This window comes from Ciconia boyciana, chromosome 1 (assembly GCF_034638445.1).
Source record: "Ciconia boyciana chromosome 1, ASM3463844v1, whole genome shotgun sequence".
Taxonomy (NCBI): Eukaryota; Metazoa; Chordata; class Aves; order Ciconiiformes; family Ciconiidae; genus Ciconia; species Ciconia boyciana.
In genome coordinates, this window is record NC_132934.1 from 146,336,034 (window position 1) to 146,361,846 (window position 25,813).

Below are 25,813 nucleotides of genomic sequence, written 5' to 3' on the forward strand. Positions count from 1 at the left end.
ATCCGGGTCTGTGCCTTCAAATATCACCTGAGGTGATATTTGCACACTTTGGCTTTTAACATTGTGTTAAAGCTTAGGTACCCTTTGCATACCCTAGTTTACACAGCTGCTTATAACAAAATTACTCCCCGTTTGCATCTATTGAAAGAAGAGAAAGGAGGCCTTGGCATGCATATATGAAACAGCCTTTGCCTAATCCTTTTAATATGGTCACTCCAGAACAATCTTGCTGTGCTCATTGCAGCACAGTTATCTGAGCTAGAAACAGTCTCCAAACCAGGATTTTTCTGTCACAGCACAAGCACTGCTCAAACTGCAGTTCTTTCCAACAGAAGCATTTAAAAGCTTCCCTCCTCCACCATCATTCTGTCTTAATAAAAGCCCTATGGGATTAGTTTCACTCAAACAGAGTTTTTGACAAGATTATAAGTGGCTGTTAAAGGTCCTTTATAATGGGAGGACGAAACTCTGATTTTATTGAAGTCAATGGTAAAATTCTCCCTGACTTCAATGGGGCCGGTATTCACCAAAAATATGTAACAAACCCTGGTTACAGCTGCTGATTTATTATTAACAACAAAATTTCACTTTCATAATGCTCCAAATACTTACACTGCTGTCCAAACGTTAATCAACCAACAAAACGCTACAGCATACCTTAACTATCTGAAAAAAAAAGTTCGGTCTACAAATTATTTCACTTATCATCCATAATTGTACATGAAAGTTTCATCAAAGCTTCATTATGTATAGACTTTACTTAAGAACATAAAGTGATTACTGATGTTCTGTTCCAACAAAATACAGACACATAAGTGAATACCCATCTAAGAAAAGCACAACAATTCAAGCAGCAAGTCTCCTTCACTCCAGAAAAGTCACCTTCAATCATTTCCACTGGAGAATTAAGTAAGACGATGCTTTCAAGAGGTCATTGCTTTTTAACAGGCGGGGGAAGAAGGGGATGTTAAAGTTAAGGATGTGGCGAGGACATAAATGCAGATGTTTGGGAGCCAGACATCTGCAGCAAGTGTGCTTCAAGGAGAGCACAAGGCACTCTGTCCCACAAGAGCCTGTTTTAGGGGGCTGCAGGGTCCTCCCTGCTGTTCCCGTGATTTCCCTCAATGCAAGGAGCATCTGCTCCTACTCGTGGGAAAAGAGCTGGGAGACTGAGCAAAGCTATCAACTCTCTGCTACCCTGGAAGTGCAGAAAACACTTTCCGGAGTATTATCTGCAGCTGCCAGGCAGGAGGTGAGGGCAGTCACCTGCCCGGGAAGCCAACAGACAGCCACAGAAACTTGCTTTTTCTTATCAGCTACTAGCTTTAGTATGCAAACAAATTAAAACAGAGAGCTTTAGAAGGAGAGGGGAGCAGAAAGGCAGAGTCACTGCTGCCTTTTGGGAGAAGTTAACTCAAGATAAGTGTTGAATAACAAGAGTTTCTGATGAAGGGGACACAGGGGAAGTTTTGTTGGCTCTGAGGTATTGGGGTCAGAGAGATACAAAGTTGTTCTGCCTGTTTGCCCTAATCCCCAAACCAGCTCCTTCTTCTTAGTTGTTTATTTCTGTGCAACACTCTTGCCCCTGATTAAAGGGAGCATTTTAATGCTGTGCTTTGGCCCTACCTGGGCTGGTAACCAGTACCCACTGTGGGGCTCGGGCCAGAATGGGCGCAGAAGAGCCAAAGTGTCCTTCCCAGCATGAGGCCAGCCATCACCATTTTCCTTAAAAAAAGGCAAAATGTTTGCTTGAAACTCATCTCAAATCTATCTCAACGTGTCCCCAATATGCCAAAAAAGAGTTAAGTGGATCAAGCCTTACCCAAGCTGTACCCCACCCAAAAGGGCTGGCTGGCCCCCTGCAAAGGGAGACTTCAGGGTCGGGTCAGACCCTTCTCAGGAGCCAACTCCAGGAGGAGCTTCCCTGGATACCTGCTCCGACGGGACCTCGGCAGAGCAATTTGAGCCCTTGCGGCATCTCCAGTATGCACTCTCGCACGCTCATGCAGATAACAGAAATAACAGAGAGTTGCTGGTTTGGGTTGGTTTCTTCAAACTGCAAACACATTGTTAGGTTTGTGAAATTACTCATTTAGCCCTGACTCAGGATGCAAGTATTCAGCCCATTCTCCCACTGTGATGTCTTGGGAGCACTTTTATAACCAAACTGTTATTCCTTTCAAATGGTTTTACAGCAAGACTTATTTCAGGCCCCAGCACAGTTAAGTGTGTAGTCAGGGAACTGATGCCTCCCTGTGTTCCTTAAGTAAATGTAACGTGTGCTTATATGAGCATATATATATATAAGTATACACACACACATATATATATGTAAAGACCTTTCTTGGTTCTGAAGCACTTCCCATACAGTCCTAACAAACTCTGTGGATGGTGGTGACAGTGGGTTACCTAACACAGCATAGAAGTGTTAGGATCTGGATACACATTCAGTCACGGTATCGACGGCTGTAAGTCTCACCCTGAAACCTGTCCCTGGCTGGGTGACTGTCTGCAGCCTGGCTCAGGGGGAAAGAAGTGATTATTCTCGGTAACTCAAACACTGCCTTGCTCATGAATCTCTGTCACTGTGTTGGATAAGAGACCCAGCTATAGACTCAAGGCCTTGTTCTGCACCTCTACGTGGGATGTGGAGGCAGTTCACCGCTGCTTCTTATTTATAATGCTGGTTGTACACTCATTTCCTTGGAATCCACCATAAAGAATGAACACAGAACAGAAATTAAAGCTAGGAGCTGGAGTGAGGTGGTCTGCAGAAATTTCTGTCTTAGCCCATTTTTCCTTCATAACCACTCTGCCAGGAATACTACCCTTTCTCAACTTTCCTATGATGCTGAGATGCGTTATCTTTATATGACACCAAAATGTGCTTTGAAAATGCCACAGGGAAGGGACTATGGAAGACTAAGAGCTCCAATTATGGATGTTTTTGTGAGCTGTGAATACATAATTCAGATGCATGGTGTACTTGACAGCAAACCTCTCATTTTAAACAAACCAAATCCTTAGCATAGCTTATGCTGAAGTGAGAAAACAAGATTTTAATTGCCTAGATTAACTGTGCTGAAGACTAGGCTATCCTGAGATGATCTGAGGTGGACAGGATTGATCTCAAATGCTGTGCCACTATAGGAATGACCACCCTGCATGTGGCATACCTTGGCATACCCAGAGCACACTCTTAGATGGGGGCAGGGGGGATGTTCAGCCTCTAGACACAGGAAAAACAGAGAAAGGCAATGAAATAACCAATAGGACACTTAAATTATCTGATCTTTGATAGGGGTTTGGGGGTTTTAGAAAGAATCACATTTCCAGCTCCTGGAAAAAGTTTATAGTAGAGGCAATACCCTTCATTCTACAGTATTTCTTTAATATGCATAAAACCAATGGATGGAGCACTGAGTTTACACTTATCCATCCTTGCTGCGCAAGGTCTCTAATGAAGTCCATAAGCAAGGTAAAACTTGCTGGAAGAAGCTCTGTTTTTTATCAGACTAACTGGTGCAGTAAAAAATCCCAAGCTTTTTGGCAGCCAAGTTCCTTCTTTAGGTTCTCTACCTACAAACCTTACTTTCCTAAAGACCAATACGGCTATGCAGCTATGAATGCTATAGCACAATATCACACCCATCTACTTGACATTTTCACTTAAAAACCTCCCCAAGCTTTCTCTCCTTGCTGGTCCCTTATACATGATGAATCCTCCTTGACACCCCATGAAGAAGGCCTTCAAATCTCTCCTCTGCAGTAGCTTCTATTTTTACTGAATTCTTGAATTAAAAACCAAAAATCTAACTAGTACTAGCAATGCTGAGAAGCTGATGCAGTTGTTGATGCAGGTAAAATGGGAAACATCTCAACCAGCCCATACTTCATTATGCCATGCCACACATTTCCCCGAGTCTGCACATGCTACACGTTTTGAGTATGATCTCCTCATCAGCATGGCCCTTTGGTGGCTTGTTCAACTAACTAATTGCTAACTGCAATAAACACAATTGTTCTTGAAGTGCTGTGTAAGACTGAACTAAGAGTTTCTCTTTGGATCTCAAGAGAGGCCAGTCCCAGCTACTGGCAGAACCAGCCGGCGACAGCAATGCCCAGTGCCACCCAACTGCACAGGGTGTCATCCGACCCTTGTTTTCAGTGGGAGAAAACCCAAGTACACAAGGAAGAAGGAAGCACAGAAAGCTCTAGTAGGCTCCCTAGACGATGGAGGCTAAGGACTGTGATGGACACGGCACAGGGCACCCACCCTCCAATTTTGACACCACCCATTAGATTTGATTGGTGCATGTTTTCTGACTGGCCAAAGGGGCTTTGGCTCCTCCAGTTCTGCCTGTCAGTATGGCACACATTCTCCCTTGGATGAGGGTTACCTGGCTGCACAGCCATCCTGTTCCTTCCTCCCAGTTCACACAACATTTATATTTGTATGGACAGGCACAAAACTGCATGCATTATTTTCTATAGAGAAAAATGAGATGGATTTAGAAAGTAATGAGGAGCGGGGGGACCAGATGGGCAGTACCAGGCCATTTGGGCTCTCTCACATCTAGACTGGGATGCACAGACATGGGAAGGTAGGTAGGAGGGATTATCATCTGGCAACCCTAAATACAGAGCTGAAATCCTTGGTTATTTTCCACAGTTCGGACAAACGATCTACAGCTCCAAAACATCTCACCACAGTTACCTTTCAGCAGCTTGCATTTAACCCCAGCCTCACATTTCTGTGTCCACCTCCCAGGTCACCTCTCATCAAGATCTCCTGCCTTTTGTGTAACTTCAATGCTCCTCCATGCCTCTGTGTGAAAGGGGCATGCATCAAGCGATTTGACGATATGGTCTTTCACAAGGAAATACATGCACATGCCTATTTATATGTACCCCTATTAGTATACGGAAGAGGTTGTTTAGCCATCCAAGCAGGACATTATTACCTGGGGTTTTGCCTTGCCTCTGAAATGCTACACGCTCTTGATCAATACAGCCGTAAAGTGCCAGCTAAAGGGGCAGGCTGTGGGTGCTCGCTGAGCCAGGGAAAGAGCCTTCTGATCCCTCAGCTGTAACCATAAAAAGTCATTAAACTATTAAAACAGTCCAGGGTTTTATCATCCCTTCTGGTCCCAAAGTTTTCTGGCCCAAATTCCTGACAGGAGTATGCAAAGGGAAGGCCAGCCTTGCTTGCAGAAATTCTTCCTAGGCTTTTATACTGGATATAGTGCATATAATGGACACAACCTCAGGATTTTAGCTAGAGCCTGGTGAAAAAGACTTACTTCATCATTTAGAGCAACCAGATAGAAATAACAGTTGGGAATTTTTTGAGTGATATAAACATAACTGTAAGATACATATTTGTGTATGTGGTTTCAGGAAATTTTAATTTAACAGTAGAAAATTGAATAAGTCAGGCTGAACATCAATGTAAGATAAGCTAACATAATAAGATCTCTTAGAAAGTAACTGAGGTCTCCAAAGGCAATGTCTTAAGACTTCTGCAGAACAGAGTAGACAAAAGACTAGAAACAGGCACTGCCAGTGGACTACTCATTAAATGACAAGCCATGTGCATGTTTTCATCTGCACCATCACACGATGAAAACAAGACCCTTTCCTGTAAAAGGCTGAAGAAGCCAAGTAGACAGGAATGGAATGGGACAATGAAGACTATTCCCACCCATGCCTGTTGCACGACTTTACTCAGTTACACACATTGGTATTTTGACTTGATGAAGCCTTCAGAGAAGGGCAAATTACCAAGAATTTCCTACAGGGTAACTGTGGTATAACACAATCCAGGATTAATTTCTCACCCCACCATACTATGTTCATCTGATCGGCCATTTCTGAAGCATCTTAGAGCAGGCCCTTCCTGTCTTCTTTTCTGAAGTAGCTTGGAGCCGCTCTCCAGCCTCCCTAAGCCCTTTATTCCTCACACACATTCTTTTACTCTCTGACTACCTCAGATATCTACATCTCAACCTGCAATACCTTCCAGTTATTCCTGAGTGACCATCATCAGTACCAAGTATCCTGCTCCCCCAAACCCTTCTACCTCAATTTCTTGCACAACCCTATCTCACCTAAGCTCTCAAATGAATCTTCCTGATCCTCCACTCTTGACTCAGCCACAGGTACCTAGCACCCACCCACTAGCTGGCCTCTGGCATCCCTCACTAGATACCCCCTTCCTCACCAACAAAATTCTTATGCTATATGTACCGCAAGGGCTCTTCCCTTCATCTAAACAAGCAAAGGCAGGACTGCAATTTATTGGGTTTTCTTGAGCTCCTCCTAAAGTGCGTTATATTCCCTCTTACACCCACCTAGACAAAAGTGGAGGACTAAATCCAACTTAAGCAACCTCACACGTGCAGCACTTGCACAACCTTGGGCTTTATTGTGCATGGAGAGGAAACTGTGCAAGTCCTCCACAACACAGCTACAGGACCAGCTGCTGCCCAGAACATCCCATAGCTTTAGGTGGCTTGTGCGCTACCAGTCCCCATGCTACGTGAGTATGGGGGTGGGAAACACCAATGGAAATAAGTAAATAGGATGGGATTTGTGTGACTAAACACAGACATCAATAGTAACAGTAGTTACCCTATGCTCCTTTTTCTGCCACTGTGAAAAAAACAGGAACCTCCTAAAGTGTGAGTGGAGAGAAATTAGCATCTTTCATACTAAAGCAGACATCTGAAATAATGCAGACAACTAACTCCTTAAGAAAGTCTCTCTCTGCACTGGGAGCAATTCTGAGTCAAGAGGCTCAGCTGCAGCCATCAATGTTACATATGAGTAAAATTAGCTGAGGTGAATCCCACCCATCCTGCCTCCTGCACTCCACCACAGAGTACTTTAGATTACTCATTGGCTGTCTGATGTTTCAGCACAAACATGAATGTACTTCACAGGACAGTATTTCCGATGAGGCAGATGAAGATTTTTAATTTCAGTCTAAGTGAAATGACTAGGGAGTTCACTGTCATGTTATCCTCCCTGCTAATAAAAAAAGAGCATAGCCATAACAATTCTTCAACATCTACCACGTACTCCCCAAAGTCCCCAGCTGCAGAAGCTGGACCTGTCTGCAGATGTGGGCAAAGACAGAGTCACCAATGCAGCTGTGCTTTCCTGGTGGTGCTTGGGGGGTACCCATCAGGGCACTGCTTCCCTCCGGTTCTGTTCAGTCACCCCATCCCCTCCATGAACACCCGGGACATCAGGTCAGCCCTCCTGGTCCATCCTTATAAAATGGGGGGATCATAAGGGAACCTGGCAGAAATTGTACCAACTAATCCCAAGGGAAAGATGGGTCTGCCTCTGTGCTCAGCGCAGACCTGAAACTAAAGTTGGACCTTTTGTAACCCCTCAAAGTCCAGGCAAGCATCTCCCTCATCCAAGGACAGGCTGGTTCTGGTTTGGGTTTTGTCTTTTAATCAATTCTGCCCTTGCTGTGTGAGTTCCTGTCTCCGTGATGGAGATCCCTGCAGGGCTCTGCCCACTTTTATTACCAGCAGAATAGGCTATTGTCACGCACTCTACATAGGAACTATATTTGGGCAGGTCATAATTGCCCGTTTTGAATGTATTACACCACAGTCTCCTCTGATGCCTTTCTCTTCCTGTGGATAACCCTAGCCATGGATTTTTTAAAACAACAAATCTTGGTTCCTTGAAGGGCAACTTTTGAGAAATGGGGCAATGTGCAATCAAAGGAGAGAGATGGGAACCAATAGGCTTGGTGTTAAAACAAGAATCCTGCTGCTATCCTCAGGGAAGGACCCTTCACTTCGTATATCCCTATTTTCTCTCACTCTGTCAAAATCTGAATTGATGAAAAGCAGCTGAGAGTCTTTGCCACCACGGCAGTTTTTCATCACTCTGCAAGATTCAGTCCAATGTGAAGAAATCAGGTTTTTTTCTTCCAGCTTCAGGCAGTTTGAAGCTTGAATATGAAAGAAAAGGCAGCAAGTCTAACATGGGGAAAGGAAACGCGTATTTGTATGGCTTGATAGCTCCTAATTAGTTTTGTAATATTTATGCAATGCCCAAAAGCATTGCCAGATCCCTTTCTGTAAATATAAATGGATGCATAAATGAAATCTTCCCTTTGAAAGAAGAACAATGTATGCAAATTGAACAGAAACGTTCCCATCTAGACGGCTGCTGATTGAAAACTAAGGGTTCATTTTAAAGCGTAGATTTGCTGGTCACTCCTTGCTCAGGGCCACGCAAGCAAACCTGCATCTGGGAAAAGCTGCCTTCTGGCAAAGTCAGCACTTGTGAACCCACACATTTTTCATAGAATAATTTTCCCTAAAAAAAGCTATGCAAACAAAACCCGGCTTTCCCAATGGAAGCCTTGAAAACAGCATTGTATCTTCCAGTCAACTGGTTTTATAATAAATAGCTCTACAGCATAAAATGGTTAGCTTGCTAATGAAGCGCTTCATGTAAGAGCAGACTTTGTGCTAACATGCACCCAGGACATGTGTACACTTGCACATACAAATTTAATGCTCAGTGCTAATGTAAGCAGCAGTATTTTCAGCCTAGATAAGCCTGTGTATTCGCTACAGAACAGCAAGCAGCGTGGTGATGCTGCCATCAAGTGGATAGCCATCCTACACATTGCTGAATTTTAAATGTCTTCCAGGAGTGGTAAAGATTACTGTATTTCGGGGCTGTTCTAAAATTTTTGGAGTTTCTTAAACACTGTACTGACAAATGTCTGCAGTCTCCAGCTGATAAATTACGCATTTGCAGATTAATGGCACAGATTCAACTGTATACACTCTCAGGATCTCTGGCAACCTTCAGTCGCCATAATAACATGGGAAAAAGCTGTTTGTACACTCTTCAGATGTATGACTACATCATATTTAAAACCCCAAATTATATCAGATGCCTGGCAGCCCTAGTGGTAGCAAAAGTGGCTTGCAGTCCTTTCAAAATGATGGCGAGAGTGAGGCTCCAAGGAGCCTGGCCCTTGTGATGACACAAAAAGATTTTTCAGTATCTACAAGCTGATAGAAAATCATCAAAAATTCCGTATGAACTGCTGGCCAAAAGTGCAGTTATCGTCCAAAGGTTTAGCTCTAGTGAGCATGCTCTACTTCATACACGTCTGGGAAAAAAAAAAAAAGGCAGACTCACAGCTTTTTTCTGGCATCCTACAGCAAAGTTTATCAGAGCGTCTGTCTTTACAGACAATTCTCACTGAGTGAAAATATGCAGCTCACCGAGACATTTTGGCTCTCTTAGCCTGAAAAGGTTGCTTAAACTACTGTCCCCATTTTTCAGAATAGTTTCATGGAACAAACGAGCTTTATGCTTTTTACAACATTTATTTCTCAGATAAGTTAAATTAAATATCTCTTAAGTTTTTAAAGGGAAAGAATCAACTTTTTGCTTCCATTCACAAAGCTATTTTCTATACAGGTTAGGGAAATATGAAGTATATTTGCTAGTGCTTTTTTACCACAATGTTCTTACTAAAAATAATCATTTAAAAGTGGTGATACAGACAATACTCCCCTCTAGGGGCAGAAACAGAATTTGCAACATTCAATTCAGGAGTGTATCATTTGTAAACCACGTTAGCAAAATAAAACAAATAGGGCCTACCAAATCAAGGACCATCAGAATTATTAAATTGTTCCCTGCAGAGAACGCTGCTGCCTATGAAATCTGCCTAAAGAGCATGTTGTGTTCTTATATTCATGCAGAAGGGTTTTAATACTGCACGTCTATAGAAGCCCATTCATTAGATTTCCCTAGCAACATATATCCCATCAACTTCTGACCTAGACAACATATCATCAAATGCAATATGCAAAGAATACATTTTTCTTTATAAGTAAACACGCGTGTCATGAAAATGTATGTACTGACAAGTGCTAAAGCTGGAAGTTTGCTCAGCTGATCACAGTCGGTATATCTGGAACTCAAATAAGATGGAAGGTCAGCATCGGCTCAGCTGCTTTCCTCCTCTTCATTCAGGCAGCCAGATGCGAGGTTGCAAAAGCAATTCAGGCATCTCCATCAATGACAGAGGGTCCAATCCTCCCCGCACAGATTACTCCTACGTACAGTCTGGGAAGCTCGCAATTCCTCCTTGGAAACGAGGGGAACGCAGAGCTAACAGAGGGTTGTCTCCACATCCCCAGATCCTGAGAACCGAGTAAGCCTGATGGGAGCTACAGGAGATGGGGCTTAAGCCCCAGCTAAGACCCAGTATCTTCAACCAGTGCACCACTGCCGAGACAAGCAGCTCTCCCCTCAAAAAGCCCAATGCTGCCTATCTTCTCATGGAAAGCCATGCTAGATAATGCTGATGAGCCGTTACCTTTGTGGGGACTTGCAAAGGGCTGGGTGGGAGCTGAAGGGGCTGGCTGCATGTCACAGCCACCTCTGCACAGGTTGGGACGGGATCCTCAAGCCACCTCGCGGCGGAGCATCACTCATGCTGCCGAAACGCCTGTCACGAAAAAATGCTATCCCTAAAGTAGCACAGCTCCATGCACGTTACAAAAGCAGTCTCCTGACTTGTGTTTAAGCAGAATAGCATAGACACTCTTTTATTTTTAAAGTTATTACTTGCAATAGTGGAAGGCAAGCTATTTAAAAAGCTTTGCGCTCCATTTCTTATCACATACACCATGGTTAGTGGGAATTTATTTCCACACACATGCACACCCACACACAATACTCTACCAAAAAAAAAAAGTTATGTTGCATGTTTTTTAGGTTACAAAAGCATTCTGTGTCTTTCTGTAGCCTACAAAAACACACAAAGAACTTTCCCCCTGTGAAAACCAGAGGAAAAGGGACTGAGTGGGATGATGAGAAGGTCTGTGTCGAATCCACATTTTTCTCCAGCTGCATATGCTGAGCAGGGCACTGTCTTTTCCTCAATATACCTATAGCCTGTGGCACCTAATGTGACAATACTCTACCACAGTCACAGGAGAAGCACCTCCACAGAGTAACTCAGATTCAGCGGCGAACTCACCTAGGTCTCGTTTGCCCACATCTCACTCCGCTACCTCGGGTGGCTCAGCTCATTGCCTCATGAATCGGTGCTTCGCTGCATTTCTTTAATACTGCAAAACCCAGTGCTTGCACAGAAATAGCATGCCAGCTGTGAATCCACCACACGACGTAATGTTTTGCTCCAGGCTGACTGCAAGCCTGATCTGGACTTTACTTACACAAGTAATTTACACAGATAATTGGGAATTGCCTCTGCAGCAGTCTCTGGAGTGGACTAGTGTAGTCCTAGCAGCAGTGAGACTGGTTTTAAGGCCAGCGTTACAAATATTTTTGTGAAAATAAGTTTCTCTGATAGTTATTCTGACTTTTACTCATTTAAGCATGTATATGTATCCTCACATTGTTTTAGTTTATTATTGCAGAGATCACTAACTTGGGGCTAGTAAGAACATCAATGCACGTAGTAGAAGAGAAAATGAGGGGGTTTTTTCCTTCTTTTAAACATGACCTCTATCATGTCTATGTCTTTTTAGCACTAGTGCAGTTACAACTGTGATGGTCTAGAGCTGTACGGACTTACATAAGGATACCTTACTTCTCCTAAATCTCTTTTCCTTTCAGAAGAAGGGATTTAAGGCTAGAGTCAAAAGGAATAAATAAATAAAACAGGTCAAAAACATCTGAAATAAAATCTGGGAAGCTCTAGGTGCCTGCGTATGAAAGCATAATCCCCTTGAGCCCCAACAAGTCTTAACCACTGGGCCCCAGGAGTGAGCATGGGGCTCGCCCTCCCAACATGCGGCACCGGGCAGCTGTTGGCTCTGCCCTGTGGAGCTGGCCCTGCAGCGGGACCTGGCGCTGGTGGGAGCTCAGCTTCCCCCTCCCTTCGCTGGGGGACATCTGCTGAAAACCCAGGCCTCGCAGCACCTAACTTCAGGCTCCAGAGCACTTTGCTGGGTCTCAGGCACCACTCTGGGCTCGTATGTGAAAAGCTCAGAATAACACTTTGGTGCTCGGTAGGTTTTTCCTTTCATCTCTTTTTCAAGTGTTGTCCGTATGGCTACACTCACGGAGAAAACCCTGTTGAAGATAGATGGCAGTCTTAATTACTACAGGCTAATTACCTTTACTGAGCAAATTGCTGTACACCGATGTGGGATTTGGCCTGAGAAGAATTTCAGACATCCACTAACATCACTGGTATTATATCTTACATCTAGGTTATGCAATGATGAAGCTTGACAGTATCCTCTAATCAGATGAGGAGCACGACCCTGAAGATCTGAGACACCAATTTGCTTCTCTGCCAATATAATGTGCCAGCTTTGTTTTCAGGAAAGTACTTGCTAACGCAGCTTCACAGTGCTTATTTCAGCTTATTTCATTTCTCCCTATGATGATTTGCCTTTTAGCACTATTAGTGAAATAGAAAAAAATAATAATAAAAGCTCCAAGGGTTCAAGATGTACTGCCCCAGAACAAGATCTCAGTTTCTGGCCTTGGAGACAGTTCTCCTGCAATCAGCACTGCAGCTGCAAATACAAACAGTAAGGGAGAACAGATCTTCATAAAAAAGCTGAACTGAATCATCAAATCTGTTGAGAATATGCCTTCCATTTAATGAAAGGAAATATTTAAGCACTAGCAGTATTCAGAAGCTACAAATTAATTGGTACTTGTAGGCAGCAATTATGTTTTCCAATGTTCTTGATATTCACATAAATATGTGTGAAAGATTGGTTGCCCAGCTCTACTAGGAGTGGGGGAAGTGATGCTCCCCACAAGTATTTCCAGAGCTAGTTGGGAATCAGCACCAGAAGAAATCTATCCCAGTTATTACCTCATGGTATACAGCAGAGTGCCATCATCCTCCAGGCGCAGAAGTTTGTTTGGGGTTGTCATGTTGTGAGCAATAGACTTCTTGCCATTGTGGAAAAAAGTGTCCGGGGTCCAAATCTTGCTGGCGAGCAGGTTGTTAAGAGGGAGGCGTTGCATAGGTCCTTTGAATCGCAGCCTTTCGTCTTTCCAGCTTTGTCGGAAAAAAACGTCAATGGTGTATTCCTGGCACAAAGAAACAGTCGAGGTATTGCAGGATCTGAATAGAAGCGATGGTTCCAAAAATGACTTTAGCAAAGTAAATACAATGCAGTTGGCAGCCACGCGCTCGCACTTACCATTTCTGTGTCTGACACAGGACCAAAACTGGTAACATAGATGTCTGTTTTCACCTGAGTTATTCTCTCTGTAATAAATATAGGCTCTGCATTAGTAATTGCTTTGAGATGCAAATACGCGCTTGTGATGCATTTCTCTATTAACAATTTCTGAATCACTCAAAAATCCCCAAAAGCTTGAAATTAAGAAGATGTTTGAGGAGGAATTTCATCCCTGATCAAATGCAGTCATTGACCTTTGGGAACCCACACTCTTATAATCAGTGGAAAGAAACAGGCCCTTCAAGGGTGCAATTCCTCTGCCTGACAGGTTTTGATCATAGATCACAGAATCACAGAATAGTTTGGGTTGGAAGGGACCTTAAAGATCATCTAGTTCCAACCCCCCTGCCATGGGCAGGGACACCTTCCACTAGACCAGGTTGCTCAAAGCCTCATCCAACCTGGCCTTGAACACTTCCAGGGAGGGGGCATCCACAACTTCTCTGGGCAACCTGTTCCAGTGCCTCACCACCCTCACAGTGAAGCATTTCTTCCTAATATCTAATCTAAATCTACCCTCTTTCCGTTTAAAACCGTTATCCCTCATTCTATCACTTCACTCCCTGGTAAAGAGTCTAGCCCCATCTTTCCTGTAGGCTGCCTTTAAGTACTGGCAGGCTGCTATAAGGTGTCCCTGCAGCCTTGCCTTCTCCAGGCTGAACAACACCAGCTCTCTCAGCCTGTCCTCATAGGGGAGGTGCTCCAGCCCTCTGATCTTCTTCGTGGACCTCCTCTGGACCCACTTGAGCAGGTCCATGTCTTTCTTATGCTGGAGGCCCCAGAGCTGAACGCTGTACTCACAAGAGCAGAGCAGAGGGGGAGAATCACCTCCCTCGACCTGCTGGCCAAGCTGCTTTTGATGGAGCCCAGGATGCGACTGGTGTTCTGGGCTGTGAGTGCACATTGCTGGCACACATTTGATACCTACTATAGGATGAGATGAAGTGTATCTTGGAAGGACCTATTCCCCTCCGCTGGCTTGGGTGATCTGCCCAATTTCAGACATCTATATTATAGATGTCCAAAGTTAGGTGAAATTAATTCTACCCTCAAGACTCTAAGTCCTTCTGGCATCTTTTCAAATCCAGGACTAATTTAATTTAAGGGCAGAAATTTCAGAAGTTCGTTACATAAGATAGGAGCATCGAGCCCTATTTTCAAGCATCTCTGTGTAAAGTGAGAGGAGAAGGAGAGAAAGGGATGAAAGCAATGTGTTGGTCTCACAAGAGGAAGGGGTGGGGGTAGCCAGATTAAAAAAGGGCCAGGAAGAAACATAACAGATGGTTTACACATGGGTAGAAGATGAGAGAAATCTGGGGGATAGAGAGCTGAAGGAGGGCTCAACAAGGTTAGGATGGCAAACAACTATTCACATGTTATGGTTTTAAAATAGCTGCTGTAGAGGTTATCAAAATGACATATCAATACAGATTTGCTGTAGCTGTCTAAAAATGGCTGGTTTGGGGGTCTGTTTTTAACAGAGATTTTTATCACCAGCATAATTTTATACATGCTGACCAGTGAGGGAACCTCGCAGCAACATGCTACCACGCTGTCTCGCTCACCTTAGGGAGTACCAGAAAGAAAAGAAACCCAAACTGTATTCAATTACAGAAAAAGTGCATCACACGTGCTCTCCTAACCCAACCTCAGATGACCTCAATGACTGAAAGAAGACAACTTTCAGTGACCTTTGCATTGTGCCTTGTTTGCCAGGAGACAAATCTACTTTCTGGGCTTCGTTTAGCTAATGAAACACAACTCTCTTGTCGAGGCCCGTGCTGAGAGCAGGTACCCATTCGGAGGGCATCATGTAGACGATGGTCCCACATAGCAGGGGACTGGCCACAGCGAACGCGTTATCCTACCTCCCAGTCCTGGGCGCAGTCGGTTGTCGTAGCCGTCCAGCAGACCGTCCAAGATCCTGGTGAATATTGTGATGTTATCATTGGCGTCCTCTTTTCCCGATGCTGTTGGCATTTGCGAGAAGCTATTTTATGCAAACAAAAAGAAACACGTCAAAAGCCATGCCAGGCTCAAGGGGCTTCAGTCTCCAGGGAACTTTGCGACGGAGCCTCCGAGCCTCTGCCCTCTCCTGCCACTCCAGCTGAGCGGCACAGGGAGCTGCAGCGATTTCATCACTGCTATAAGCAATCATAAATAGCTCTCCCTGGAGGAGGAGGACCCAAGGAAGGACCCATGCCATGGAGGTACAGCCCTGGGGTGCTGCATCGGGGGACGTCTGAGCCCACTGACCCTCTTGCCGAAATGCACAGGGAGATCTCTGTCCCCCACGCTGCCCTGCCCCACCTCAGCCCTACCACCTCCCCAGAGCTGGCATGTCTCCATCCCCTGCAGGGAGCAAGGTCAGCTCACAGGGCCAGCAAAAGCTGTTACTGGTTTTTTGCCCGAGTTAGCTCTCCAGTCTTTCGGAACTGCATCAGCTGGCAGGGGAGATGCACGAGTAGCACGGGTTTGCCTGGGGACACTCCTTCACGTCTGCCTGAAGGTACTCTTTAATCCTTACATGCCAAACAGCTTCTAATTTCCACAGTTTAAGTAATTTATTGCCAGAGCAAAGGATGAACTCTAACCTTATTTGAGGATAACGAACTCCCATTGCATTCAAAAATCCCACCCCAGATCACTGGGGTATCTGAAAAAACATACTGCGGTACAGAAAACACAGTTCTTCATTCCTCCTCTCTCTTTTGCATAAATTAGTCCTCCCTTGTAGTATGCAAATAACAGCAATGTGTAGTGGGCCTCATTCCATATCTTTTGGGCGAGATTTGTTTTTATTCTGAACTTTTTTTTATTTCATCATTTTATCCATGGCTCAGACCTAGGAAGCTGCTCACAGCTCGCAGCACAACTATAACTTGCATTTTTAAGTCCATTTGATTTTCATTTAAAGATGCTTAGGAGAATCCTCTGCCTATTAATGCCTTTGCTTACCTAAGGAACAGACACCTAAGTTTATCCATAAGCATGCTTCACCTGCAGCAAGCAATGAGCACCTCTTAAGCCAGCAAGTTTGCTCACACTCAGTGCTTTTTCAAGTTTCAGTCTCTGCTGAAATCGCCAACAAATGTTCCAGCTGCGACAGGGCACATCACCCCACTAGGAACCGTACCCTGCCTCATGCACACTGCCAGCAGACAGGAATCACTTACACTCCAACAACCTGAACTCAACGTAAGCCAGTCACCCAGAGATAAAAAAATGAAAAAATCCATGTTTATTTACTACCAGTCCCCAGGGAAATAAAGCAGTAAATAAACAGAGAACCTCAAAGCATCCCTCTGAACAGCTTGCCTTGCAGAATGCTTGTAACATATGCGTTAGGCTTACCTAACAAAACAGGATTTATACAAAGAAAGACAAGGGACCTCAACCTGGTTTTACCTGCACAAGGTTTACACTAATGGGACCTCACCGACACCCCTGTAATGGGTCTGGAAGTTTTAGTGACACAAGACCTGGCTCAGGAAGAGCTGCTGGTGGCCACGTAGCCCCTCACAGACCAGTCCTACGCCTGTTCCCTTTACAGCTTGTGTGCTTCTGCTGGAAAAGGAAAGGATTGCAAAGCCTCTCAGGAAAGGGGAGTGAGGCCACGCGGTGGGAGCACGGGTCCGATCCCCAGGAACACCGAAGCACGTACAAACGCCTGGCCGAGGAGGCTCCGTGCGGCCCGAGGGCCATCGGCACTGCTGCAACCCTCAACAAGCTCAACACTGGAGAGCCCAAGGCCACCAAGGAGCTCCCCTTTGCTGCAGGTGGAGGCATAGCCGCAAATCTCACCCATTTTTCAGGCCATCCCATCTCTCCATGGTCAAAAGACCAAATTAATTCTGTTTGCTATGCTGTGACCACAACTTCTAGTGAGTAACTGAGGCGGACAACATCGCGGATATGTTTGACTATAATGAAAGACAGTTAATCCAGCAGATGCAAATTGATTACAGAAACATTAGACGTCATTGCATGCCAGACCATTGAAGACAAAACACTGTATACTTTTTTGTCAATCGTAATCAAAGGGATTCACCACGTAAAGGTGAATGTTTACAAGCAGCAGCCTAACGAATACAAACAGGAGACAGAAGTTGCAGAGGTTCTTCATATGCAGCGACAATAACTAACGCTTTGGTAAAATCCTAGAATACTATTTGAAACTTTTCTCATTTATTTTAGCTTCTTTTTTTCATAAGAAAGAGATACGCATCATGCTGTCTGCCTGCTACACCGTATCAATGTAGGAACCCGTTTTCATTTTCCAATGCATCTGACAAAGAAGCAGAGAGATCAAACTTCATCTCATTCCTACAAGTTTCATGAGAAGCAGAGACTAGACAAGGGAGAGCGATCTAAATTAGTGCCTCATTAAGTAAAAATGTGAGGTCAGCAGTCATCTATTCCCTCTGGCTCGCTGACTGGGCCAGTCAGCACGCATGTAGCTCAGAAACAGCCTCAGCAAAACCAGCCCACCTCCTCTCTGCTAATTAAGAGATATAGAGGAGACTTGCAGGGTGATTAGGAAAGATCCTGGGAGAAAAGGACCACAGAGGTAAAATGTAGCTGTTGCAATGGGAGACAGGAACAAGGGATGCCAAATGCGGAGCCAGGATTATTGCAAAGGTACGGTGCTGGGGGCACAGGATACAAAGCTTCACTAGTTTCTCTGCTCTTGAAAAAGCTTGTTATTTTTAGTGCTTATGGCTGAATTCAAAGCCAATTGAACTCAGAGGGAAGACTTCCATTGAACTATTTTTGGGGATGGGACAAAATATACTTAGTTCTCATAACTGAATCTAACAAGAGTAATTGATGCTGCTTCCTTCTATCTCAGCTACGTACAACTTTCACAAGAACAGTATACATACCTCAAATGCTGAAATACTTTTATATCTCCACAAGAAAAGCTAATTAATAGATGAAAAAGATGGAGAAACAACTCGGGTGAAGATTCATAAAAAGTCTGCACTTCATCTGCAAAACTGCAATCCAATTTAGATTTGGCAGATCGCTTCACCCGAAAAAGAAGGCATCTGATGCTGAATTTCGGAGAAATGTCAGTATCATGTGAAGTTGCATTTGTAGATGGATTCCTGTTTGCCATTAACGCAAACTATACTTTTTCTTTCACAGAAAAGTTAGCGTTTAATTTATATTTTTGAGATTGCAGGTGAAATAGCAACTCACGTTTTGGAGTAAGTGCTGAGGTTGTCTGTTATGACATGAGACCTTTAAACTGTACTTGCAAAGTTACGTGCATATATTAGATACTATAGCTCTATGAATAGTGAGAAAACAGGTGATATCCTAAATTAGTTCCACACAGCTAAAGGTTAGGTTTTCTCAAGATATTAGTAAGTAAGCACATTATTGCCTCTCTGCAACCAAAAATGTTTTTATAGCAGACATTTTCAGTTATGGATAAAAATAAACCTAGAAAAGAACCTTAGGAAAATGCTAAGAAAATTCAAAGATAATTACATTTAAAGCTCATTACTGAACATAAACTAAACCAACCAGGAATACTTCTCATCACATTTATTTAATATTGCAATTTCAGGGTGACTGAAAAAATCAGAAGCCACAGAAGGGGCCCATCAGTGTAAAATGTAATAACTCTCTAAAGATTCTCAGATACCTCTTCCGAGGAGTTGATCATTTTAAACATCACTGTCTTTTTTGCCATCTAGTCAAAATCATGACAGGTACTATTCATAGCTTAGTTGTAATAAGAGGAAAACATATGGTAGATATTTCATGATTTTCCCAAAACTTAAAAAAAAAAAAAAAGGCAAGAGACACTGGAAAAATAACTGAGGAGTATTTTGTGACTGAAAGTTGTATTTTTTTTTCTCTCTCTTTTAAGAGTTGAGTTTCCAATAGCTTGCTGTAATAGGACTGGAATTATACCAGAACTTCAGACAAATTAATACTTTGTGGAAAAGACAGCGGAGAATGCACTTTCACATTTTTGGGTGCTGTCAGCTGGCCAGACATGAAAGGATTTACTTTTCTAAGTTAGCTTCTTACCATCCTTTTCTTGCAGATTCTTGAGGTATGAAAATGCTGGTATTTTGTGAATTTGTGCAATGAAGATTCAATTCTTCCACATGATTAGGATAGGGTAGAGGACTGACTGAAAATAATGAAACTTTAATGGTCTTGGCAGATCCTTAAAGAATAATTTAATTCTTTTATTTAGCAAGAACAGTATTTTACTACCTTCTGGAAACGAGCAATTTGTGAGCAGTGCAATGAAAGCTTGTTTTTCACAGGGCGACGTCTTATCGTCCTCACCCCCTTGCACCTTAACGCCCCTTTCAATATCCTGAATTTCTCCCAGTAGTTAAACACCTCCCAGTACTCTCAGCTCCCCAAGTCACCGACCTGCAGCTTCACTGGGAGGCAAAGCGTGCCAGGCCTGATCCCGCACCAAGCATGTGCTGGATGGCCTGCAGGTATGCGCCTGCTATTTGGCCAGCCGACAGGCCAAGCGAAACAGAGATGCTGAAGCCGTAGCTTTCTGTTCAGCAGAGGGATTGACTGACGTCTGTCTGCCTCCTCCAAGCAGTTCTAGGTACCCACTTAGTTTTCCAATTATTAAAATCGTCTAACAGGTTCAAAAAGCTATCTGGAGACATGGAGAAGGAAAGGAAAACAGAATAAAAAAAAAATAAACAGATAAGCATGACTGCATAAGCATATGATAATTCTGACATTAGTCTTAAAAATATGAGGAAGAACTCCCTAGCATCTGCAAGTACTTGGAAAGGGATAACCCAGCAGAACTAACTGCTTAGGGTTGCAGAGACTAACTTGAAATAACAGCCTGAAGGAGAGGTATGTTTAGCCTAAATAGCAGGATTATGGTGTTAGTGATAAGGACTGTGAGCTAGTGGAAAAGTATGTGAAACTACAGACATGCCACAGACTGAATTCTTACAGTGTACAGAGAAGTCTTGCGTTGGCTACATTTAATTGAGATCTTCTGTTTTCCGTGTTTCTACTATTATAAATATTATTAGCAGATGGCAACTAAACTGTGGTTACACCAACAACATCCGTCCCCATTGGTTTTGGCTCTCGGACAGTTTTCTGAAATGGCACATCTAAAATGCAAATGTACAGGGACTGTGCGTCACCAGCACGTCCCCAGAGATGTCCCTGTGGACAGTCTGGGGCTTGCAAAAAAGAGTCAGGACACAGTAAGTTTGGCTGGCATGGGGCCGACCACGTGCTACCTCATCTCAGGGAGATCTCGGTGCAGGCAGTCACCCATCGCACCGGCCCTCGCAGGGCTGCAACTGCGCGGGCTCCCCGAGGGCTAGAAAGTGCAAGATGCTGGGCAGTGCCACGGCACCCGCGGAGTCTGGCAGGACAGGACCCTGCCTACATTGATTTCCTTCCCCAACTGATGCGCTCAGCCTCACAGCATCGCTCTTGCAGGCATCAGCCTGAAGGGAGCAGAGTCCGAATTATTTTGTGTTTCCACTGACACCCTGCCAGGAGAGCACCCACCTTCTGCTTGGTTTTGTCAGCCTGACCCTGTGGGCCTTGCACTCATGAAACCGAGACTGAATTCAGCGCAATCCTTCACATAGAACAAATGGGAGGAATCAGCCTCTTGTCTCACCTGGAAACACTCTTCACGGTTATATTTGACTTTTAATTATTCTCTAGCTCTATTATTAATGTTGACTTTCAAGACAATTGTGAACTATCTTGAAATGCTTCAGTAAAATACCTTAACTCGTTAGAGCATTATACAACTCAAGGCTGAATTCAAGCAAGCTTGAAAAAGCCTTGACTCGTGCTGGACTGTTTCTGCAGAAGTAGACTCATAAAACTGTTACACCAACAACTGTGAGGGGCCTGGCATCCTATTCTTGTTTCATCTATATCTTTGAATTTTAATTCAGTGATTTTTCTTAAAATAACTTCTACCAACTATGCCTACAGTCCTTCTCTACTGCCTATTGATGTGGATAACTCTCGATAGTCATTCCACATTTATGTTAAACATTAATCACAGACTTTTGCTGAGATTTCTGAAGTAGCCTAGGAGACTGAGATACATAATTCCTGTTTATTTTACCAGGCATTGTGCATCAAAATCCCCCAAGGTGGCTTTGGCTATGTCAGCAAAAACTGTATTTATGATTTAATATAAATATGGAATGACTATGGAGAATGGTAGAAAAATCTCTGCCTTCATCTGTAATGTCCTACTATATTTTGCTGTTTAATTTCTGCTCATTTGACCAATCACTTTTAACTAGCACATTGCAAAATGCACTGCAATGTAACAGTGCAGTCCGAACATGGATGAAGCTAATAAAGAAGAACCTGGTAGCAACAGCAAGTATTATCAGTAGTAGATTCTTGCAGTTAATATACCAGCCTACATGTAAATTGTACCATTCTGTCCTGAAGAGTCAGTCCCAAAGCACTTAGCAAATTACATTCTGAAACTGCTTCTGCCTCTGAAACAGAAGCGCTGGAGCATCTTCTGTCTTTTGAGCAGGGTCAAAATTCAGCCCTAAGGCAGCGTGTGAATGGTGCAGCGAATTGGAGCTGCTTATCTCTGCAGGCCCAGACTAAAATTACTAGATCAGAAATGGGGGGGAGGTTACGTGATGATCTCATTTTAGTGCACAGGAGCTTTTTGAGTAACTCACAGAAAACACATGTCCTAGTTTCCCCTAACTGTCCTGTTCCGATTATCTGCCAGGTTACAGGTCACACCAATTCCTTCCTGGGACTTAGATTCAGTATTTGCTTTGGAGTCGAAAGGGAGAGTTAAAGCCTCTTTTTCTGCAGCCTCACCTGTCTGTTCTTCTGTTGGAGGAGTTAACAGACCCCACACCAAACAGGTCATGCTCAGTTATTGCAATGTGCTGCCTTCTGCAGGGATGATGGACAATCAGGGAGGACTTAAGGTTATAGTCCTCAAGATCTTCTCAGTGTGGTAATACTTTGTCAAAGTACAACCACGTCAAGGCAAGTTTAAAACCAGTCCCACACTACCTGTGCCCTCTTCATTTCTGTCACAAAGTTCAGGGCGAGTTTTGCCCTAGACCACAGTGAAAGCAGGGCCAAGTTTTTCCAAGGTGAATAAATCAGTGTGCAGCTCTTTGCATCCTTTGTAGTGTGCAGTTCTACAACCATTTGTATACGCCACTGTGGTCACAGGCTTCCACCTGCCTACATAGGACACACGCTGGAGACAGGGCTAAGTTTTGCTTACAGCATAGACAGTCATCACTCAAAGTTTGGTCTTTTTCCTAGTTCCAATCTGGAAAAAATCACTTTGCTTGAAATCAGAAACTGATTTGCATCTCCATTTTGTATCTTCTTATAGCAAGGAATTGATGGGTGTGCTTGTGAATCAGCACGTTGGGAGGATTCATTTTTTTCTGGTGAAATCATAAATAATTGTTCTCCTCCACAAAGAAGAATCAACCTACGTTTCCAGAGCACTTGCGAAATGCTTTTTCTAGACTCCATTGCATAGCCTGATTTTGGAAAGTTCTTAAGATCTCTGGCCTTAGGAAAAACCCCATATAAATAGGGGTTTTCTGTTTGTTCTTGGTTTTGTTTTTTGGTTGTGTTTTTTTTTTCTAAGAGCTATAGTAGGAGTATTTCTTCAATACAGTTTTCAGAATATCACCGTCAGGAAAGAGTCAAAAGCAAAAATAAGGAAACAGGATTCCTTGCTATATGCTTCAGGGAAACACAATTTCTAAATATTCTAGCAAGTTTCAAACTCAGCCATCATTCTGAGCAGTCACGATCTTAGCTTACTCGCTAGGAAAGCCTGTACCAGCTAGCAGCATGCACCGAGTCCTGCTGTTGCAGTCTTGCACTACTGCCTATAGCCTGCACCCACCAGGTGAGAGGGAAGGTGCAAGCCCCCCTCGTCGCAGCCACGGGGCCGGGAGCACTGCAGCCCCCGGCTGTGCTATGCCCAGGTCAGAGCACTCAGCAGCTGTGGGCCTGGTCTGAGCTCCCCGAGCCCCCCAAGCCTTCCCGTAAGAGCATTACGGGCGTAAAGAACTGATAGGAGACAGTAAATTTGAGCAGGAAAGCAAATCGCTCCCTTTCCCCTGACACCAGCACCTTAAGATGAAATGCAAAGCCCGCTGGTTTTGTTCGGCTGCTCCGCACCACACGGAGCCAAGGTTTTTCATTTCCTTAAAAAAACCACAGCAAAAATTCAAACGCAATTGGCAACTCACCCAAAGTGGCTGGCTAAACTCATGGAAACGCAGAAGAGGAAGAAGTTTTTGATCATGATAAAGCCAGAGACCATCCCATTGTCCATTCCAGAGGAGAGAAGGAACGCAGGTGGTTGCTTTGGTAAAGGTGCAGCTGCTCACTTTGTTCTTACGCTGCAATGATACAAAAAAAAGATAAATTATTACGCGGACAAACAGCAGGATAGCCGAGTTCAGCTAACACCACATCTTCTGGTATCTTGTGTTTTTCACAAACTTATCTAGGCTTATGTAAACATCAGCTGTTTATGTAAAATTGTATATCTTCAAGGACATGTTTTACCTTCTGCTGACAGCAAACTGCAACACAGGAAAAATTCTTAGTGGCCCAGTTTTCCCTTATATTCGTCCGTCACATAAGTAACTAAAGAAATAGTCACCATTTTCCAAATGCCAATTTCGACCCTTTACCTATTTCGACAACTTCCACACGCCTGCAAACCCAGGGCTGTGTGCAGCCTCCGCATCCTTTCCTTCCATCGCAATTTTTTCCCATTAAATACCCGGCTTCCCTTTCCAAAATCCCAGTTGAAATGCCAAGAAACACCTACTGCTTCTTGGAATTGACGCTGCTGATGCACGGCTTAGCAAAAAGAGGGTGGGATGATGGGGGGGTAAAAAGTGACCTTCCTCGCAAAGGCACATAAACCTCACGCTAGCACGAAGAATGACAGTAATGTAGCTGCTCCTGCGACTGCCGCTTTTCGGATACCTGCCTCAGCGACCAGATCACCAATTTCAGCATTGTGCGCTAACGTTTTCCTCCGTGCCCTATTAGAAAAGCAAAAAGCAAAAACCAAAAACCAAAAAAAAAACCACCCCCCAAAACCAAAACCAACAAAACCCCCAAAACAACTCCCCAAAACACGCCCAGAGGGGAGCTGCCTGGATTTTCCACCTGAACCCTGTGCCCCCCGCGCTACACCGCTCGGCAACTTACTCTCCCCGCCCCGCCGGCGCAGCAAGGCGAAAAGCCCAAACCACAAGCCGCCCCCCGGGGCTCCCCCCGCCCGGCCCGCTCTGCCCCGCGGCGGGTGCCGCTCGCTCCGCGCCGCTCCGCACCGGGCACTGCGGGGCCGCCGCTCCCTTCCGCACCCGCGCAGCCCCGGCCCGTCCGCACCTGCCCGGCGACCGCCGCCCGCTCCGCTGCGCTCCCCTCCGCCGCCGCCCGCGCACTGCGCCCCGGGGCGCTCCGCACCGCTCCGCACCGCTCCGCGGAGGGCGACACCCGCCCGCCCGCGCCGGCTCCGCCGCCCCTTCCCTCCCTCCCTCCCCTCCCACCCCCGCGGCGCCCCCGGGCGTGCCCCCACCCCGCCCGCCCGCCAAAGTTTCCCGCGGCCATGTGCGCGGCGCGGGGCGCAGCGGCGGCCGCCCGGGGGGGTGCGGGCAGGGCTCCCCGCCGCCCTCCACCGGCCCGGCCGGGCGCGGGAGCCCGGCGCTTACCAGCCGCCGGCGGGGGGACGAGGGCGAGGGGGCGGTGTTCGCCCGAAAGTTGCGGAGCGGCAGCGGGAGCGGTGCGGGAGCGCCGGCGCTGCCTCCCCGCCGCTGGCAGGCGCGGCCCCGCCGCAGCGCCGCGCCCGCGCCCGCGCCGCCTCCGCGCCGAGCCCGCGGCCGGGAGCGCGGGTCGGTGCGCGGGGCGCGCCCGCCCCTCGGGGACCCCAGCGCGGAGCCCCCCGGGAGGGGCCGCGCCCGGCCCCGCCGGAGCGCCGGGAGGGTCCTGCGGCTCCCCGGCTCCCCGCCCCGGCCTCCCGGGAGCAAGCCCCGCCGGCCCCCCGCCCCGGGGCAGCGTCCTGGGCGAGCCCGGCCGGCACCGACCCTCCGCGGGGAGAGCCCCTGCCCCAGCCCGGCCGTGCAGGTGTCGTGTAAGCGTGGGGCAGGGCCATCCCCGACAGCGGGTGAGGCTTGCCGGTATGTAGACTCCTTACACACACGCATGTAAGCATACACACATATACACACCCGTACACACATAGATCTGTATCTGTAGTCCTCTTCTGCAGCCAACGGACCTGATCTAAACCATCGTAACTCTTCAATGCTGAAGCAGGGATTTAACCCGCAACGTTAACTCTTTATACATCCTCATTATTAGACATCCACGGCTTTTATCGGTATTAAAAATTTCGGGAGGCCTGCGATAACTTCGAGGTTTCCTTGTGACTCGATGTAGTGTTATTCCAGAAAAATGGATGCACGGTTTCGCAACCTCAATATAGGGAGCGTTACGCTTGCTACGCGTCCAAGTCACATATATTATGTACTGCTTGCAGGTGT

At 45.4% G+C, this 25,813-nt stretch overlaps 1 protein-coding gene across 11 annotated transcripts in view; it reads right to left on the minus strand.

Moving 5' to 3' along the window:
- GABRA5 (gamma-aminobutyric acid type A receptor subunit alpha5) overlaps positions 1-25,518 on the minus strand; it is a 58,776-nt gene extending 33,258 nt beyond the window's left edge. For 4 of the 11 annotated variants that reach the window (XM_072849629.1, XM_072849628.1, XM_072849619.1 and 1 more), the window contains exons 1-6: positions 24,983-25,102; positions 24,256-24,310; positions 23,501-23,653; positions 15,113-15,234; positions 13,203-13,270; positions 12,869-13,089 (exon numbers count right to left, since the gene is read on the minus strand). In XM_072849629.1, the coding sequence (XP_072705730.1) occupies positions 12,869-13,089; positions 13,203-13,270; positions 15,113-15,234; positions 23,501-23,586 (497 nt within the window). In that variant the 5' untranslated portion in view covers positions 23,587-23,653; positions 24,256-24,310; positions 24,983-25,102. Of the gene's footprint in view, positions 1-12,868; positions 13,090-13,202; positions 13,271-15,112; positions 15,235-23,500; positions 23,654-24,251; positions 24,311-24,601; positions 24,741-24,982; positions 25,103-25,498 lie in introns of those variants that run through there. The other 7 variants (XM_072849620.1, XM_072849621.1, XM_072849624.1 and 4 more) reach the window with 7 other exon arrangements.
- Between the last annotated feature and the right edge of the window lie 295 nt (positions 25,519-25,813).